The sequence below is a fragment of the Strigops habroptila genome, chromosome Z (genome assembly GCF_004027225.2).
Source record: "Strigops habroptila isolate Jane chromosome Z, bStrHab1.2.pri, whole genome shotgun sequence".
NCBI classification, from domain to species: Eukaryota; Metazoa; Chordata; class Aves; order Psittaciformes; family Psittacidae; genus Strigops; species Strigops habroptila.
Window position 1 is genome coordinate 15,187,061 of NC_044302.2, and position 18,293 is coordinate 15,205,353.

At 44.2% G+C, this 18,293-nt stretch overlaps 1 protein-coding gene across 5 annotated transcripts in view; it reads right to left on the reverse strand.

The window, feature by feature from the left end:
- Nucleotides 1–18,293, reverse strand: part of ZNF423 (zinc finger protein 423) — a 234,053-nt gene that overhangs the window by 144,453 nt on the left and 71,307 nt on the right. For 4 of the 5 annotated variants that reach the window (XR_003995063.1, XM_030512117.1, XM_030512115.1 and 1 more), the window contains exon 4: nucleotides 16,006–16,086. The exons of the other annotated variant lie outside the window; for it this stretch is intronic. Coding sequence is in view for 3 of the 4 variants with exons in the window: in XM_030512117.1 (XP_030367977.1) it covers nucleotides 16,006–16,086 (81 nt within the window). In the remaining variant the exon portion in view is untranslated. The remainder of the gene's footprint in view (nucleotides 1–16,005; nucleotides 16,087–18,293) is intronic. 5 annotated transcript variants of the gene reach the window in all.

Sequence of the window (18,293 nt, forward strand, 5' to 3'; positions counted from 1 at the left end):
CCGTCAGCATTTCCATTACAGCCCTCCATTTTCTAAGAGCTTTAACTCTTGCTAAATGTAAATCAGATTGGAATGTAGCACAGCAGATAAGTTCTCACCAAGAGACACACTTTTAAAAAATGTAGATGATAAATTCATGTTAAATCTTTTTGATCACGTCCCCTGCCCCCCAAACAGAGCGATGCTCTTTGGAAAGGAGCAAAATCTCAGAGGCTGTTGTTTTTAGCTGAGAGTGAGGGGCATTTTCTGACGGGTGTGGAGCATACTCCAGATGGTCTGTATTGTCCTTCTATCAAATCATGTTGGAAAAACTCGGACTTCCAAAGAGGAAAATTAGCTGGAGTTTAAGTAAACAAACAAATAAAAAGGGAGAGAAAGTAAAATAGGTTTTGGAAATCTACTGCTGAGAATGAAAATTCAACTATGCACACAGTCATACCAGTGAAATAAAGAATAACTGATCGTCAAATACAGTGTTCTATCCGAAGATGTCAAAATCATTAAAAAGAGTAAAGGTTCCCCATATGCTGGTCCTGATCTCTGCATACTTTTTTCATAAACAGGTAAACTGAGGTCTGTTAAATGCAAGAGAGTTTCCTCAGCTCATGCACAGGCTCACCCACTGCTTCCAGGAGTAGCTTCCTGGAGTCGGCAGCTTGGGCAACATTGCCAGTCCACCACCTCATTATCCAGGTATTTTGTCCTAGAGATAGCTCAGTATTACACATTGTCGTGAGGCATCACCCTGCAGACCGACCTCTGCTTCATTAGCTCAAGGCCTGTGCATCAGCAGCTGCCATACTATCCCAAAAGGTGCACTGCACCTCTCCACACTGCCTCCTCATTCGATGGCCATTTTTTTCTCAGAGACAGGCTTAAAGCACAGTGGGAAATTTAAGCATTAAACCACAGCATTTCGCAACTTGGGGTTTTTTCCTAGGTGTCATGAAATTATCTTTTTATTTTATGCCAAAATGGCAAAAGAACTGGGAATGACCAAAGTGTCAGCAGTGCAGCAGCAGCCACATTAGATGTTACCAAAGATCTAGCGTGGGACACAGGGGTAGGATCCTGTCCCATGCCCCTTTCCCATGAAGGGACAGCCCCACTGTGTCAGGCAGGGTGTCTTCGAGGAGCTTTGCCCACGTCCAAACCAGTTGCCATTTGTGATAGCAGTGGAGTCCCAGCAGCCAAGGCACCAATGCAGACTGGTCAGCCCCACTGCAGGGAATCCTGGCTGCTGACATGTGGACCTGCCTGAGCTAAGGAGTACTTAGCAGCATCCCCACTGTGCCCATTACCTGCTTGCTCAGACACAGATACCCATCCTGCAGGGCCATCTCTGACTGTGCTGCTGGTGTATCCCAAACACTAACGTCACAGACAAGCTGGCTGGGAGACTGTAGTAGCACATCCAGTTCTGTTAACATGTACTGCTGTCATGAATTCAGAGCCAGCCAACTGAAACATTAATGAGCTGGTAAACTACAGAAAGGAACCAACTCAGAGTGAAGTCTGCAGTACAGTTACTTCACTGTTTGGGATGATGAACACCCATAGTTCCCCAAGATTTCAGCAGGACGTGAAGGGTTTTGCACTTTCGTAATTCAAGTATATAATTAGAAGTATAGCAAGGAACAAGTCCCTATATCCAACCATCCAGATAGTGAACAATATGAAAGAAATATGCTATACTAGGAGGAAGTCACTGGCTGCAAAAAATCACACAAAAGGAGGATTCAGATGAGCTGCTAAACTATCTGGTAATTCCTAGAAACAGTGCAGAGGTGACTTGCCACACCAATTTCACCACAGACACCAACAGCACTTCCAGCTGAAAAACAACCTTAGCTTTTCTGAAAGGTTTTCTAAGAAATCCTTTTTTCTCCTTTAGCAAGCCATGACTCATTGCTCTGTATAGCACAAACAGCCACCAGATACAGGAGCTTAGAAAACGCTCTACTAGCTCACAGAGCCAGAAAATGCTGCACTAGCTCACGGAGAGTGTTTCAAGTGGGAGCTTCAAAACAGCTTCCAGAACCACACTCGTGTTCAAAGGAGGTGCTAGAGAACACGGCTGTGTGAAATTTGGCAATACAGCTTCACTGGCAGGAACAGGGAGGTTAGTTTTGGCTCACATGAGGTCCTCCACCCTGTAGTTTGCTTTGAACAGTTTTAATGAAAAACTCCAAGTGAGATTCAGCTGCAACCATCATTTTTTTACCTAAGGTTGGTCAAAAGCAAAAGAAATTTTATTTCTGTGTGCATAGCGTTGGAGAGGGAATACATCTCTCCTTAGAAGAGATTCTGTATTTTGAGTTAGCTTTGGAAGGCAAGGTGGCCAAGAGACCTATAATTCTCTCACACATATGCAATGCATGTAGACAACCGAAACTTCAATGTGGTAGAGGATGGAGTGAATAGGTAAGTGCATCATCCAAATTGTAGCACTGGGCAGCAGACAAGCCTGTCCACTTCACTACTTCCAGAGAATAGTGAGTCACTCCTCCCACTTACTTGCAGCAGCAAAATGAGAAAATGCTGCTCTTCAGCTTGAATGGACATTTATTTCATACAGAGAATCTAAAGATGCCTCGAGAGGAGCTACAAGACCCAAATCATTATAGCTTTGCCTCTTACCATGATGTATTTTGGAAAATCTCAAGCCCCAGAACACAACAAGTGGAAGGAGAAGGAGGGAAATCACAGGGTGCTGCTTATTCTGACATATGGTAGGAGGAAGGACAGAGAAACCCATGTGAGGATGGCGAGCAGGAATACAGGATAAGCAGGACAGCCAACCCCTCTTTGACAAGCATGCAAGTGAGTTGGCTGCCTGCTCCTTCAGGATCTCCAAATACATCATAGGCAGGAGATGGTTACAGACCGCCAGAACTTTTCCCATACAGAAGACCATTGATGGTAAAAGGAGGGTTCCCTGCCTCCTAAAAAAATAAGAATATCTTGCTGACACAGACCAGCAATATTTACATGAAGTTGTCTGTTCCCTGTAAAACCAGAGAGCATACACTTAGCTCTTCTCTTCCACAGACTACACTGAAAATGTCAGAAAACAGGACAAGGCAGCTTATAAATAATTGCAAAGCCCCTTCTGAAAAAGGTTGAGAGGGAGGTGGGATGCAAGCTCCCAGCCAAGAAAGCTAAGACTGCCAAGGAGCAGAACAGAATAAGGGCAAGGACAGTGTGCGATATCCCAGCTCCATCTGTATGCAGAAATGAAAGGCATTGAGGAAAATATCAGTGTGGGTTATGGCAGGTGTTCCCAGGTGTGGGGGAATCCTCGGGGGAAGAGCACCATCAACAGAAAATACAGCAGACCTTATAAGAGACAGCTGACGTGGCAGATCCTACAAAAGCTTGTCTGCTGTATCTGAACGTCTTTTGTTCTCTAGCCCCATTCTTTCACCTGGCAGCTCACAGATGAAAAGACCTGAGAGACGTTCCTGTCACAGGAGACTTTTCCTCAAAAGGCTCCTAAAAGGAGGAGGGACCCGGGTAATGTGGGGTCCACTACGCGGGACACGTGGCAGAGGAAGCTTTACTCTTCTAATAACAACTCTCCTACATTTCTGGAAATTCCCCCTAGCCCCATCCCCTTGCTACCTGCAGAGTGATAACAAAGCCAACATTGTCCATCAAGGCTCAATCTGAAGTGACTCATTTATTCTCAGGAGCTTTGTGTTCATTTTTTTCACCCTGGCATCCTAAGAAAACAAGGTTTATGTGATCATATTGCCTGTCATATGTCTTAACTGTTTGTCCTTTCCTATTAACTTTTGAATCACACCAGGCTGGGAATAGAGGGCTCCAAGAGAAATTGAGTTTCTCTTATAGAAATTGAGTTTCTGTAAGATTGGTGAAGCTACCTTTGATTGGGTAGGACAGAGACCCCAGTTCATGTTTCTGCTGAGAGAAAGGCTAAGAGCAGAGTCAGCTCTTATCCCTGTTCTTGGATCTGTCCTAAGCAATGAGCACAAGTGTGCAGCGGCCGACCAGCACAGCCCATGCTGCTTCTTGTCCTGCTGTAGGGAGAGGATGGGAAAGGGAGATGAGAGTCCTCTATGGGGAATGGGGTCGGGTGGGGGGCTGAGCCGGACTACACAATGAAGAAACACGATATCATAGCAGTCTGGCCTCATGCATAAGAAAACTTGGTTTTTTCAGCCAAATTGCCTGTAACTTCATGACACATCATCAGGGACAAATGCCAATGCTTCTAAAGTACTCGCAGAATGCAGTATGTAGCCACACACAAAACAGCAACCAGTTGGGGAGTTCATCCATTAGATTCCTTGCTACAACTTCTTCTTCCCTTTTGCCTTAGTCTGACGAGCAATAGAAAAGTCACAGTGAAGCTGCTTTATCTCCTAATGTCACCCCTTTCTAGGTCTGCACAATTAACACAGGGTTTCTTGGAAGAAGTAGAAAGCGTGTGATGAATCAAAGGCGAGCGCTCTGGAAGCAGTGCTCCCATAAAACCACAAGCCTTGGCTCTCGATTGAGCTTGTGAGGTTGGTAAAAGCAGCTCTCCGCCCCAAGTGTTTTCCTGTACCTACTGACCAAACCATTGATTTTTAAGTAAAGGAACAAGAAAAGAAGTCCCTTTTTCCTGTAGCACCACATGCTAAATTTTGTTCGCCCCATCCCAACTGCTTCTAGTGACAGTGCAGTGTTTGTCTGAATTTTTAACAGATGTTTCTAAATACTCTTGACCACTTCTCTCTCCTGAGGATTTCTGCAGTGGGATAGCTCTAGATAGTAATACAAACAAAGCTTGTAAGAGGCTCTCGGGGATAAATCTGTAGACACTGCATCTACGATGGGTGTGGGTATGGGTCCAAGCCTTATGAAACTCTGTAAATATCCTCTAAAGACTAGCAAGCTGGACTGACCCTGCCTGCAGATGTTTTTGAGCTTACCAGCCCCGCAGCGAAAAGCAAGACAGCTTACAGATAACTGCAACACTCCTGAAACAGCCCGAGAGCAGGATTTAAACCCAAAGTTATAAAAGCAGGGATATGCTAGAGCAGAACAGAATAATGCAGAGGATGATGTGTGATGGTATAACTCCATTTCAATTCAAAATACCAAAGATGCTGCGAAGGGGATCAGTCTGGGCTGAGGCAGAATTTCCCAGATGTCAGATTGCCCTCGGGAGCGAGCACACTGGATTCACTTGACAGGTGTGAAGGTACTCATGCAGTCAGAACACAAATTGCCTTAAAAAATAAAATCTCTGCCTTCATTTTTTAAAGAAAATGAGTATCTTATGCTCACGCCTGGCAATGAGGCAGTGACATCTGCCTGAGTTTGTACCTGGCCTGAAACAACCAGTCAAACATGCTGATGGCTCCTAGTTTACATTATCAAAAAGTAGCCATGACTATTTAATACCAAAATGACATCTATTAAAGCTATTGCCAGTGTTTCACAGCAGCTGAAAGTGCTTTTTTAAAAGGTCAGTCTACTAGCTGGAGAGTGAACACAAGCAAGGCGGCTGTGCCAGCCCTTAGGATGTGGCTGCGTCCTGCAGTCTGGCTTTGCATTCCCTTAAATGTCGGGCAGAAGCAGCCGCTGTCTCGGCGGCACCCACTGCCCTGCCCATGGCAGGGGAACGGGTGGGCCGCTCCGCTCCAGGAGGCACACAGCACAGAAACACAGTGAGGTGATGCCGTGGGGTGAAGCCGTGGGCCCCGTGCTGCCCACCACAACTCACTGCACCTACTCCTTGTCCGAGCAAGAGAAAAGGATGGCTGGAGAGGACACCACTGTTTTGAACCCCATTCAGCTTTGTGGCAGCTGTGTCATTGACAATAATAGCACAGGCCTCCCCCACCCTCAGAAAAACCCATAAAAACCCCAACCTGAGCACCCCTTCCCCACAGATAGCAGAGCACAGCTCCAAACACCCCCACCAGCACAGACCAAACACTTGCTGTCATCTTCTGTATTAGCATTTCTGTTAACCCTTTTGTAAAATCATCTGACTCAGTTTCAAAATTCCTCATTCTGAAAAACACTTGTTAAGTATTGGCCCTGCCTGCTACACAAAGTGATAGCTTGGTAGTCATAACCCACAAGATATATTTAGCTTCACAAACTCATCATCAATGGATCTTCAAAGCATTGTAGCCAATAGACTGGAAACCACATGCAATACAAACACATAATAGAACTTCTAATGTGCAAAGAGACTAAACAAAAAGATCCTTGACCTTCTTGCTTTCCCTTGCATACCATTATCCCCAGCGAGACAGCAAATGGAATGATGTGGAGAGCAACAGCTACCATCAAGCAACTTTGGAAGCCAATTTCTACAGTAGTTAAGCAGTTAATGGCGTTAATCAGAATGATAACTTATTAAATTCTACATTTATGCAAATAACATTTTGGCTTATCACATGGAGACCTGAGTAGCAGAGCTCGCCAGGAAAAGGTCCCAACATCTTGCACATTTGCTGCTTTGGGTTTTTTTAATACCATGTAAAATAGCATCCGCGATGGTTGGCACACCACACAAACCATGCTTGAAGAAAATGCTACAGTCACAAATTAATCTATATCATCTCAAATAGATTAATGAACAAATTGTTTAATTCTTAACCTTTATGAAGCACAGATTAATCTCTACAGATAAATCCAATCTCTGTCTTTATCTTTTTAACAAGAAGTTGACATTTCTTATAGACCTTTCTAAAACAGGCAACATTTACTGAACAAAGAAAACAGCAGATACCCCTAACTCTCCCTGTGCCACACTAGCTAGGGTATCGATAGCACAAAAATATAAAGCAACAGAGTAGTTTATGACTATGACATGAAAGGCCACTATCTGTGTGTGGTGAGATGAAGCAGGAAAACTGCAATTTAGGGTAGGCAGAGTTTACAGCAATCTTAGTTTTGTAAAGCCCGTGTGGAAAACTTCCTATTTTCCAAAAGAAATACCTAGCAACTTTTTGGTTCTAGGCCATACTTAAATTCAGCAAGGATAGAAGAAGCAAGAGATTGGATGAACAACTATAAATTGCACTTTAAATTGTTTTCAGGTTGTTAAAAAGAATTTCAAGATGTGCTCATGGATGTAGTTTTCCCCTTTGTTGCTGCTGTTGTTTAATAGAATTAAATTCCGTGCAGAATTTTATCCATTCATTTAGTTTATTCTGTCTCTGGGAAAATGAGGTGGGAATCACTTGCTGCAGGATGTTGTGCAAAATAAGTAGTTCACCTATTGAAATTGTACCTCCATTTTGAAAATCAATGATATTGCTTATACACAAGCCCTAACTGTTGATTTATTGACGTATATGTAAATATACGTGTACCTGGGTACCTTCTCTTTGTTTGTGCAAAGCCTGCAACAGATAATGTTAAAATATCTCTGGAAAAAATAATTGGCCTTTCTCCTCCCCTTTGGGTACAGATTTCTGGTTTTAAATGAATGTGCAGGTTTCCTGTTGCTGTGTGAAGCCTTCATTTCAAAATACCAACTGATTCTAGGTTTAATTAAAACAGAATGGTTTATATCAGAAACACTTCTCTTTTTTTACAGCACATATCTTCTTTGCTGGCTATTAAGACATGGATTTTTTCTTTCCCTTTTTTTTTTTTTTTTTTAATGTAATGAAATGATTCAAAGTTTTACAGCAACTCTCTTTATGGAGTCAACTTATGCAAGCACCGAAGCCTTTCCAGAGAAAACAGGATTCTCCTCACCTCCCTCTGGCTTTTCTCCCTACTGAATGCCATGGCCTTCACTCAACCAAAGGAAATGAAAGGCAGACTGAGACAACAGCATCACGTGGGTGAAGGTCAGATTGATTTTCAGCTGTGTGGTGCTGTTTTATCACCCTCAGGACAAAAGTTAAGCCCTTCATTTTTTTTCATGTCTGCTTTAACAGAGCAACTTATTTTTTCCTGAAATTTTGGTTGGGCTCCATACCACCAGAATTATCAAGGACAGCCTAATGTAAAACATTCGTGGAGATCATCTTCCTCAGAGTAAAACCCAGAGCAGCCCACACACCACAAGATTTCTATCCATGACTTTCCCCTATTCCCTATGTACAAATAGTGGCTCCTTGAAACTACTGAGGTTTCTGCAGTGACATTTGCTGACAGCAAAAGAAGAGAGGGATGCAGCTGCCAGCTGCTCAGCAATGATCCTGGGCAAGGGGAGAGGAGCATTTGCTATCTCAAAGGGGGCAAGTTCACAAATTGTTTTTTCTCCCCATCCTCCTTCCCTCCCTCTTTCCCTCCCTCCCTCCCATGCTTGGAGTGGCCAAGCTCTCAGAGAGCTAAGCCTCCCGCCTGTCACTCAGTGATCCGGACATGCACGGTCAGTTACTGTGGCAGGCACTGGAAAAGCAGACAGTTTTGCTAACTCAGACTGCACTCTTCCCAACTCCAGCACCACTCACAAAATCACTCCCCCCAGCCTGCTGTAAGGACTGGCTCTCCTCATTTCTCTTTTAATTAAAGACTGATGCTCCTCACAAAGTAATGATGTGATTTTCAGTACAGGTAATTTTAGCTAGTCAGGTCTTCAAAACGGAGCTGATTAACATAAAATGAAAGGTTTTGTACACCATAGATATGTACGTGCATACCTAGTTATCAAGAGAAAGAGCATCTTCCCTCCTGATGTTTGCATTTCCAGAGTTTAAACTAGCAGCCAGAAAACTCAGTATTCCTCATTTGAGCTATGAGGCAAGAAAATCCTACTCCCTTTCATTTTCTTTTCTTTCCATTTGGGGTTAAGTTTGTCTTATTTGCACAGCAGCATTGTCACTGCCTCCCAAAGATGACAGTTTATCCTCCACAAAAAGCAAGGAGAACTATCTGCTTTATTTATAAGTACCACAGCTCTGGTCGAAATTACACCCAGTTACACTGGACACCATTAAAACACCTAATGGAATACAATTCCTACATCAAACAGCTCTTGTAAAACAAACCACGGCAAGTGTCTGTAAGAGAGGAAAGAGTAACGAAGGGCTGTAAGGTGAGGTCAAGCAGCTATCCAGGTTGGATCTGGATGTGGTCTGAATGCAAATTAAATAATTTGCTAAGGTTTGTGAACAAAGTTTTGACTAGCACACATCTTTAGCTCATCTGAACCTAGCTGAGGCTGCCTCTGAAACAGCACATGGAGCAGTCAGATTTCTCACAGCCCCTCGAGGAGATCTGCAAATGCTGGTCCCCATGGGATGCTTCAAGGAAGGCTCTGCACGTGCACAGAGCTCCAAGGAAGAGCCAGCTCTGGGACAACAGGCAAAAGAGCAACTGCAGCTGAGAGTAAAGGAGTAAACAGTAATGCAGTAAGGTGTAACGTAAATGTATAAACTGGGAAGTGACTCAGTTTCCTATCCTCGGGGATAGGAAAGGGCAAATACCAGCACAGTGTCAGGGAGAAGACTGTCGTGAGATGCAACATGGTGGCAATCTTGAAAGGATCAAGAAAACAGCCTTTGAGGTGAGACCGGACAGGGAAAGCAACACAGGCAACGGGGAGAGAGAAGGGAAGAGAGTGGTCACCTCAAGGAGACAACGAGAAGAACTCACAAAACCAAAATCCCATACGATGCAGGCAGACCACAAGCTGAGTATCACAGAATCACAGAATGGTCATCGAGTTCCAACCCCCCACCATGGGCAGGGACACCTTCCACAAGACCAGGTTACTCCAAGCCCCGTCCAACCTGGCCTTGAGCACTGCCACGGATGGGGCAGCCACGGCTTCTCTGGGCACCCTGTGCCAGGGCCTCAGCACCCTTACAGGGAAGAATTTTTTTCCTAACGTCTATCTAACATCAGTTTAAAGCCATTCCCCCTTGACCTGTCACACCATAAATGTCAAAAATCTGTCCGAGAGGCATGTTGAGGTTTTGGCTGGTTTTGGCTTGGTTGGTTGCTATGGTTTATTGATGCAGATCAAACAATTTAATTCAAATCTGCTTAGACTCCTCTTGCAGTCCAGTAAACCATTCAGTTTTGCTCAGAGAAAACAAACACAGGTGTATACATTTATATTTCTGTTGACCACAAGGTCATAAAGAGAATTTATTCTACTTCTCTCTTTCCAAATGTTCTAATGAATAATTAGTAGATGTAGATTTCTAAAATGACCATTTAATATAAATTATATCAAATCTCATTTATTTTAAGAGATATCATTAAGTACAAAGTCTTCATGACTGAACTGAGTTCACTGCAGAGGAAATGACTGGGAATTACATTCAAAAATCTATTCAAATGTTTAATGTAACAGATTCCCTAGAGAAGTTAAAAGCAATGGGCTTCTTCAGCCTTTCCTTATGTTCTCTTCAACAAGACTAACAGTAATTGAGTACCAACATAAGGAGGAGCCAAAAAGTCTTTCACTATTACGCTGAGAAAGATTTTCAAGGAAGCCTAAAGAAGAGATGGATCCACATTCCAGAAAAATGGTGCCTTCCAGAGGAAGCTCATCCCCACATCTACATGTGTCACCAGCAACAAAACCCACCTAGATAAAGACCTTAGCTCTTCCATCAATGTCATGCATGGCATTCAGCAAATTGGTGAAACCACAACTGCAGTCATTTTCATCCAATATAACTTGGGCTGGTAAGGGGGAAGGGCTTGAATTCTCCCCCAAACCCTGACTTATCAGCACCCTCCTGTTGACATAAGGCTTGTGCAGCTCCATAGGTCACGAGACCTGGGAGCTGCGCAGACGAAAAATTAAATCCTTGTAACTGTCAGCAGTGTCAGCTCTCAAAGACAACACAAACCTTATACCAGCATAAGGTAGGAGATAGAAGTCAAAACCAGTCCAAACTTAACAGTCAAAACTTAAACCAAAGTAGAGTGACTTAATCTCATGATGATAAAAATAAGAATTCCCTGTGTCTGAAAGGAGTTGCTAGGCTAAATGCTTAAAGATTACAAAGTGCTCAAATGCCCTAGGAAGTATTTAACATGAACAGACCAAGTGCCTTGAAAAACCCAAATCAATTTTTTCATTAGTTAAGACAATGAAAGCTGGCTGTAATAAGCAAGAAGTTTGACTAACATTACCTACAAGTAATAGACATTATTTAACTCAAATTTCTACTGAAGGTATTTTCAACAATTTTGAACTGAATATGAAATTACAAAGTCTGTTGTAAAATTCATCTTACTATTAAAAGCACCTATTAAAATCACTTAAATGGAACAGCACTCGAAAGGTACATACTTGTTGCCAAAGCTCTGAAGAAAGTCAGAAGCTGCTTAGACCTCTGGTGGAGGTCTTCTGATGTGCAAACCCAGCTTGGAGAGTAATAGCCTCTCCAGCAGGTGCAGGGAAAATATTTCCCTTATTAGGTTTATTTGACTGGTCCAGTCCAATATTGAGTTTGCTCAGAACAAAGAAACTACTTGGCAGACAATCACTAATTTGCTTCTTGCCAGCCCATGGTAAAGAAAGGCAAGACCCCTATGGAGAACGCAGGCACCCGCTTGAGGTTGTCCATGGGAGGCCACATACCTTGTTGGATCCATCCTGCTCACAAGGACTGCTGTGCTGGCTGGGTCGGCACGGAGCGCACCACAGAGCCCTCCCTTGGGCAGACACTCGAGGCAGGCTGAGCCCTGGGCTCCCGGACCCAGAGGCCATGCGGAGATGCTCCAGCGAGTGCTCCCAAAGCCAGCCAGCTGAAGAGGACCAACCCATGCTGGCACGTTTCCCTAAAGCCAGCCAGCACCAGGGGGTGGAGGCTGCTTTCTGGCTTCCCCAAGCCTGGAGCACAGTTAATAACATGCCAGCTGTATCTGCAGACAAGCCAAGTTTAATGAGGCTACAACAAAAGCATTCAAATATGCACTACAGAACTTCTGTGGGGATTTTTTCTAGAGCTTGTTTTCAACTTGACAATGTTTGTACACACAATTCCTTTATTTTTAATTGATTTTTTAAAAAACCTATCTATATTCTAGAAACTTAAAGAAATCGACATTAAAAAGACTTTTTAAATCCTACTACTTCCAACAGCAAAATTATGTTGTGTGATGAATGCTGGAAATGCACTGCTGGTTGCTTTTTTCTTAGTAAACACTGAAGTCTTAATTGTTTTTCTCCTACATGGCCAGACTCCATCTTTCTGGCTGCCAGGTCTTCACACCAGGACAAGTACTATCCCTCGCCTCCTGCTTGGGAATCAGGACAGACACGCAGAAGTGACCACACATCTAGCACTAGTGATGAAGGAGATCCTTACCCACTTGCTGTCCTACCAGCCATGCTTTACTGTGTGCCCCAGCCTCTTACTCTGGGTCAAGGTACAGGAGGTGTCAGTAAGAGGACTGCAAATACGGATTTGGAGACAGCAGAAGGGCCAGCAAAAGGAGTCTGCTCAGGCAAGAGCGGGTGGAGAAGGTGGACAAGGGGCCACCACTCACTGTCTCCTCCACCAGAAGAACCAGAGGGTATCAAATGAAAGCAGGTGATGAACCTGAAGTGAATAAAAGGGGATACTTTTCCCAGTGCATAATTAACTCTGGGTCCCCACCATGGGAAACACTAACTGCATACTTTGCTTCAGCAAGAAACTTCAAAATGGAAACTCATGGAAGAAGATTACCTGAGGAGTGCCCAAACAAGTTTAGAAACTCATAACACCCAGAAATGGTGCTATGGGACCATCAGGCTGGCTCTGGCTTGTTACAGCCATCCTTCTGTATAAAGACTACTTACCCAATAGTCTGCTAAGGGATAGGGGAACAAATCAGAAAAAAAAGCTGGCTTTCAATGCACCTCTCATTCACTGCTCACGTCTGCGGTCTGAAGGTCTTGATGGCTCTGAAAAAGCCAAGGCTGATATGGTCAACACGTGTCCTTCAGCAGCTCCCTAGCCACAAACAATCTATGCTCTTGTCCGTCTGAGACAGGACAACCCCAGCACATCCTCCACCGAGCTCTCCAAGGCATTATTAAAGGCCTCTTTATAACAAGCACGCATCTGTTGTAGTCTCCAGGCTATCCTCGCTGCATTTCTGAACTGAGTTTCACACATAGGGTTTTGTCTACACTGCTCCGATTGCTGGGACCTGCTCAAGGCAGCAGTGATCTTCCTTCCTGCAGGCACAGCTGCCCTTCTAGCAGGTTCTAGCCCCAGAAGGAGCCCTTCCACTGCAACCCCTCACTCCTCATTTTCAGGGGACATTTATTATTTAGTTAGATTGCTACAACGATGAGAAACAAACCTGCCCTACGCACAATGCTCCCTCTGCTGTAACATGGCAATGGATTACCCTTTGCAAACAGAATAGGACAGGGGGGAAAAGGGGAGGCGGAGCTCAGCCCCCCCCAATGCCACAGAAGGGCTGCATGAGGCCCAGGGTACTGCAGGGGGGAGCGGAACAGGCTCCAGTTCCCGAGCGCAGGTCCCGCTGCATGCAGGAGCTCTCACAGACAGCACCCAGCCGCTAGCTCTTGCTTCTCAGCATTTGGGGTGCTTCGCTCTTTGTTCATCTCCCCACATCTGATGCAGCAAAATATCAGGAGGTGAGAGTGGCTTTTCAGACAGCCAAGTGCCAAACTGTTCAAGACTTCAAAAGGACATGTACTTTCTTTAAGCGGCCTCGTTTAAAAACATGTACCCACTTTCTTTTCTATCCATTTTCATGTATACCTATGCTTACTTTGCAGACTACTTTTTTGAACTAGATAAAAGTAGATAAAAGAACTCAATTAAAGTAGCAAGAATGAATAGTCCCTTGCCAATAGAAGCACACTAACTTGTCATCCTCAGCTCCTCACTGGGCCATATGTTTAAAAATGACAGGGAAAACGTTCTTCCTGTGTGAAAAACATATGCTGCTCGAGGAAAGACATCATCATTGCTAAGAAATGTTTGTGCAGCCTCAGGATGCATAGCCAGGCCATCCGTGATGGCTGCTGGCTACATGGAGGCAGAGGAAGGGGTAGAGATAGCTCATTACCTCCCCTCCTGCCAGGGGTTTTGGTTACATGCAACCAAGCGGCCTGCAGCCGTGCTGGCAGTGCTCCTATCTGCACACACAGTGCCTGGTGCTGCTCCCCTGCCACCATCCCCAGAGGGACCAGGCACAAAGGTGGCCGTGGTGATTGCAGGAGGCGGTGCCTGGTGCACTGGCACGCTCTTATCGGCACACACACTGCCCAGCTCCCTGTGCCACTGGGGATATGCCGGGGCCCAGAGCCGTGCCCCCGCTGTGGGAGACCCTCTGGGAGGCCGCAAGGCAAATCCCGAGCTGGGTGTTTATGGCGAGCAACCATCGGTTTGGATTCACATCCCCTGTGCTGCAAATCCTTACAGGCACCAGCACACCTGCAAAATCCAAAAGACAGTCCAAGAAGGAGCTGCTGCGGCTCAGCCCCACTAACGAATGCCCATGCAGAAGGGCCAAGCACAGGGCTGCATGTCCCAAGCAGCCGAGGGGTCTCACCTACCTTCGCCTGCCGGATCACCCTCCGATCTGCGGGATAAGCAACGCTGTTAGGGAGCATAACACTTTGCACAGCTTTCACAAACAGAAGCAATACATTAAACACTCCACTAAAAGCACCTTTGCAGGCAGCCCCTGCTCATGCCAAACGCCCTGTGTGGGTGCAAAGCCAGCACTGGCGGCTCAGAAGACACGCTGCAGGGGATGCACTGCAGAACCACTGCACCTGCAAAGTTACCGCATGCCCGGTTTATCATTCAATTTGCAAGTGCTTCTGTTTGACTTCAGATACAAATTCAGATAGAGGAATATGCTTTATATTCTACATCAAAAATAGATATTTCACCTGCACAGAAAGCCAGGCAGTGCAGCACTGTATCAGCACACTAATGTTGTGTATGTGGAAAGAGCCCCCTCCCAGGCTGGCTGGGAACCTCCAGGTAAACTCAAACATCATCTGTGAGGTGACAGCAGTCAGGGGGCCAGACCCCAGACCACCCAGACAAGCGTACCCCTGCAATAGGCTGGAGTTTGGGGCTCTCAGGACCAACGGGCATCAATACTGACTATAGGGAGGTGTGTGAAGCCCCTGCTCAAGCCCTGGGTAGCCCTGCTGCCCCTGCACCTGCAGAGGGGATGCCTGGGACAGACTAAGGACAGGAGCCTGCGCTCGGAGCCCTCCAAGTGATTGACAATAAAAACACTGCCCCAGTGCCCATTTTCAGACCTAGACAGTGAGAACAGAGGACTCCAGGGAAAAATCCATGTTTTTACAGTTTGTGGTATTACTGAGCTTTTCTGGTGCCAATTTTAAAACACTGCTACGACCTCTAGAAACAAGGAAAACTGCATTTCAGCACAACAATATAGAAAAGAACAAAAAAAGGAAACGTTATTTTTTTTAGCTTGAAACACTAGTCAGGTTAAGAGAAAGGAGCAGAATTCTGGCAAGGACAAGAGCACTCAGACTGAGCCACAACACAGTAATTAGGGCCAGTAGGTCATTAGAGACACAGCTGTATAAACTAGGTGTATAATTAAGTTTCCACACTGCTTTTTCACAACTGTATTTCAGTTTCTTTTGTGGAGGACAATCAGTAATTCATTAATTTAAAGATGCAACAACAGCAGCAGCAAAAAGACAGGAACTCTCTGACTTGCCAATCAGGTGCAACCAAAGATTACAATTTGGGGGAGGGCTAATTTTGGAAATACACGTCAGAAGTTTCTCTTTGTCAGTGGGAAGCACAAAGAGCCACCTGACAAAAACATCCATGAGACCTCATCACTCATGACTTGTCCACAACTCATCACTTGTGGACAAGCTGCTGTATATGGTTTTCTGGATAAGCATCCTGCATATACGGTTGCACGGCAATTGTAAGTCTTGTAGCAGGTGAAATACAAGAAAATGCAAAATTATACACTAGCATGAAACATGTTACAATACCTCATTTCAAACGCAAGCCTAGCGTACAAGTTACAGGGCATTTAAAAGGAGCAACTGCAAGACTTTAATTATAAACTAGTTCCTACCGTACAGTAGTTTAGAAAAATCAGCCGCTTCCAAGCTGGCAATATCCATATATAGCTCTGCTGCTGTTTGAAACAGACAACCTGTAAAGTTATCAACAACAGAAGAGGACCTCATGAAATGCTCAGAGACCCCACCGAAACCTACTTCTGTCCACTTCATTGATGCGCTAATTTTCTTTAAAACATTCTACATTCACTTCAGAAACTGCAGAAAAAAGCTTACATGAAGCTGTTCTGACCCATGGGAGGAAAGGGGTGACATGGATGGAGGAAGCAAAAATAACACAACAAAATACTGGCTCTAAACTGAGACTAATGCAGGTGTATTAAAACACACAAGCAAAATGGCAAATCTTGTGGCTTTTTAGCCACTCTTCATCAAACAACAAACAACTCGGCATCAGCCACCAGACAGTGAGGTATCACAGAATAGCTGCTTGATGTGCGCAGCCTCTGGTGCTGGCTGGAGGACACAGTAATTTGTAAATCCACATGCAATTCTTTACTCTTGTCACTATAAGACAGCATCATGCTACACCTACACTGCAATAGCGGTGTGCAAAAATATGTATAGAAAAGACAGCATATGATGGCAATTACTTGGTCTTCTCTAGTTAAGGGGACATGGGATAGCAGTGTGGTTTTAACTAATTTTAACAGCTTAACACACCCAGTGTATACACTAGGTGTTTTTATTTATTCTTGGAGTATTTTTACGGTGCTCACTAGTTGTTTCAGGCATTATTTCCAGGACTGCTGCAGGAGAGCTTATTTGTGGGAGCAAGCTGGGAGACAAGGGAAGACATGAGCCAGTAAGGAAATGTGATGTTCTTTCAGTACAAGCTGCCCCCATTTAGACCCTTTTCAGATCCCCGTAGACACTGGAAACCTACAACCTGCAATCACAGACATCAGTCATGAGAAAAAGGTATAAAAGGCACCTAATTCTGTCAGAAGAACATCTCTACTACACTGACATCAAAAGGAATGCCACGCACTTCTGCGACCAGAGATGTCTAGATTTCAGCGGTGTTTTGTCCTCAAAGAAACACGTCTGAAATACATGAAAAAGCAAGGGCAGAAATGGCTGTTTGTTGCCTCCTTACATGTCAAAGCAGCTGTGTTCAAACTGTATTATAACTTCAGCACGCCGTAATGAATTTCTAAGGGATTCCAGTGAAATAGATGGTTTATCCTATTCTTTGGAGTGATCTCTTGTAATCCTGAAACACTCCTGTGCTACAATATCTTCCTAACTTCAGTATCCCAAAGGAAGTCATTAGTTACGTTGTATTATCAGCCTAGTGATATTATCACTACAAATAATACACGTATTGATCTGATGCCATGTAGACACGACTGCAAACCCTGCTTCAGATTAAGACGTGAAAACCTGGCTTGCCAAGAGGTCAGGCACTACATTACCACCTCAGATGCATCAGGCAGGCATTACAGGCAAAAGGAGTGCAGGGTAACTAAGGACACAGTCAAACAGCTTATTTTGTGGGTAAAATCTTTAAATGTATCACACTTCCTAATGAGGTCTTAGATTTTTCACCCAGGTGGTGCAAGTCTTCTCAGATGAACTGAACAAAGACATGTATTTTGCATGTTTTCCACAATTCTCATGTCTATGGAACAAACTGGTGGATCTGAAAGAGTTGTGCTGTGGGTTTTTTTCCCTCAAGGTATGACTGATATGTAAATATCAAGCAATATTCCAGATTGTCTTCACAGAAACATTCTCATTCCAGAATATATGAGTGCAATCTTCCTATTTACTTTAAATCACTTCAGGACACTAGATTAAACTAAATGGAAAACAGACATTCTTGTTCTGGAATAAGGGTATCCTCACATGGAGATAATTAGCACCTATTTCATGTATATGCAGATAGTTATGTGGTGCTTTTTTATGACAAAATGTCTTTGTAAATCATCAGCACATGTGAATAGAGTAGAAGAAGATGAAATTCTGCTACCTGGAATCAAAAAATAGCAATGGGAATGCTAACAAATCATTTTGATAAGTCTCAAAAAACGTAATATATTTTTCTTAGTCTCACTAACAGAACATTACAATAAAAGCTGAGGTGTGAAAACACTGACTATATTGATGCAAATAGAACCTCTAAGAAAAAAATTGCTCCTCTTCATAACGCTGTTGGTCACCAGCCACAATCTTACGTTCTTCTGCTGGAGTCCCCACTGGTAGTGCCTGCTCCCCTTCTCCAGTTGTGCCATTACAGCTGTTTGGGGCATTACACAGTGAACCAGCCCCAAGCAGA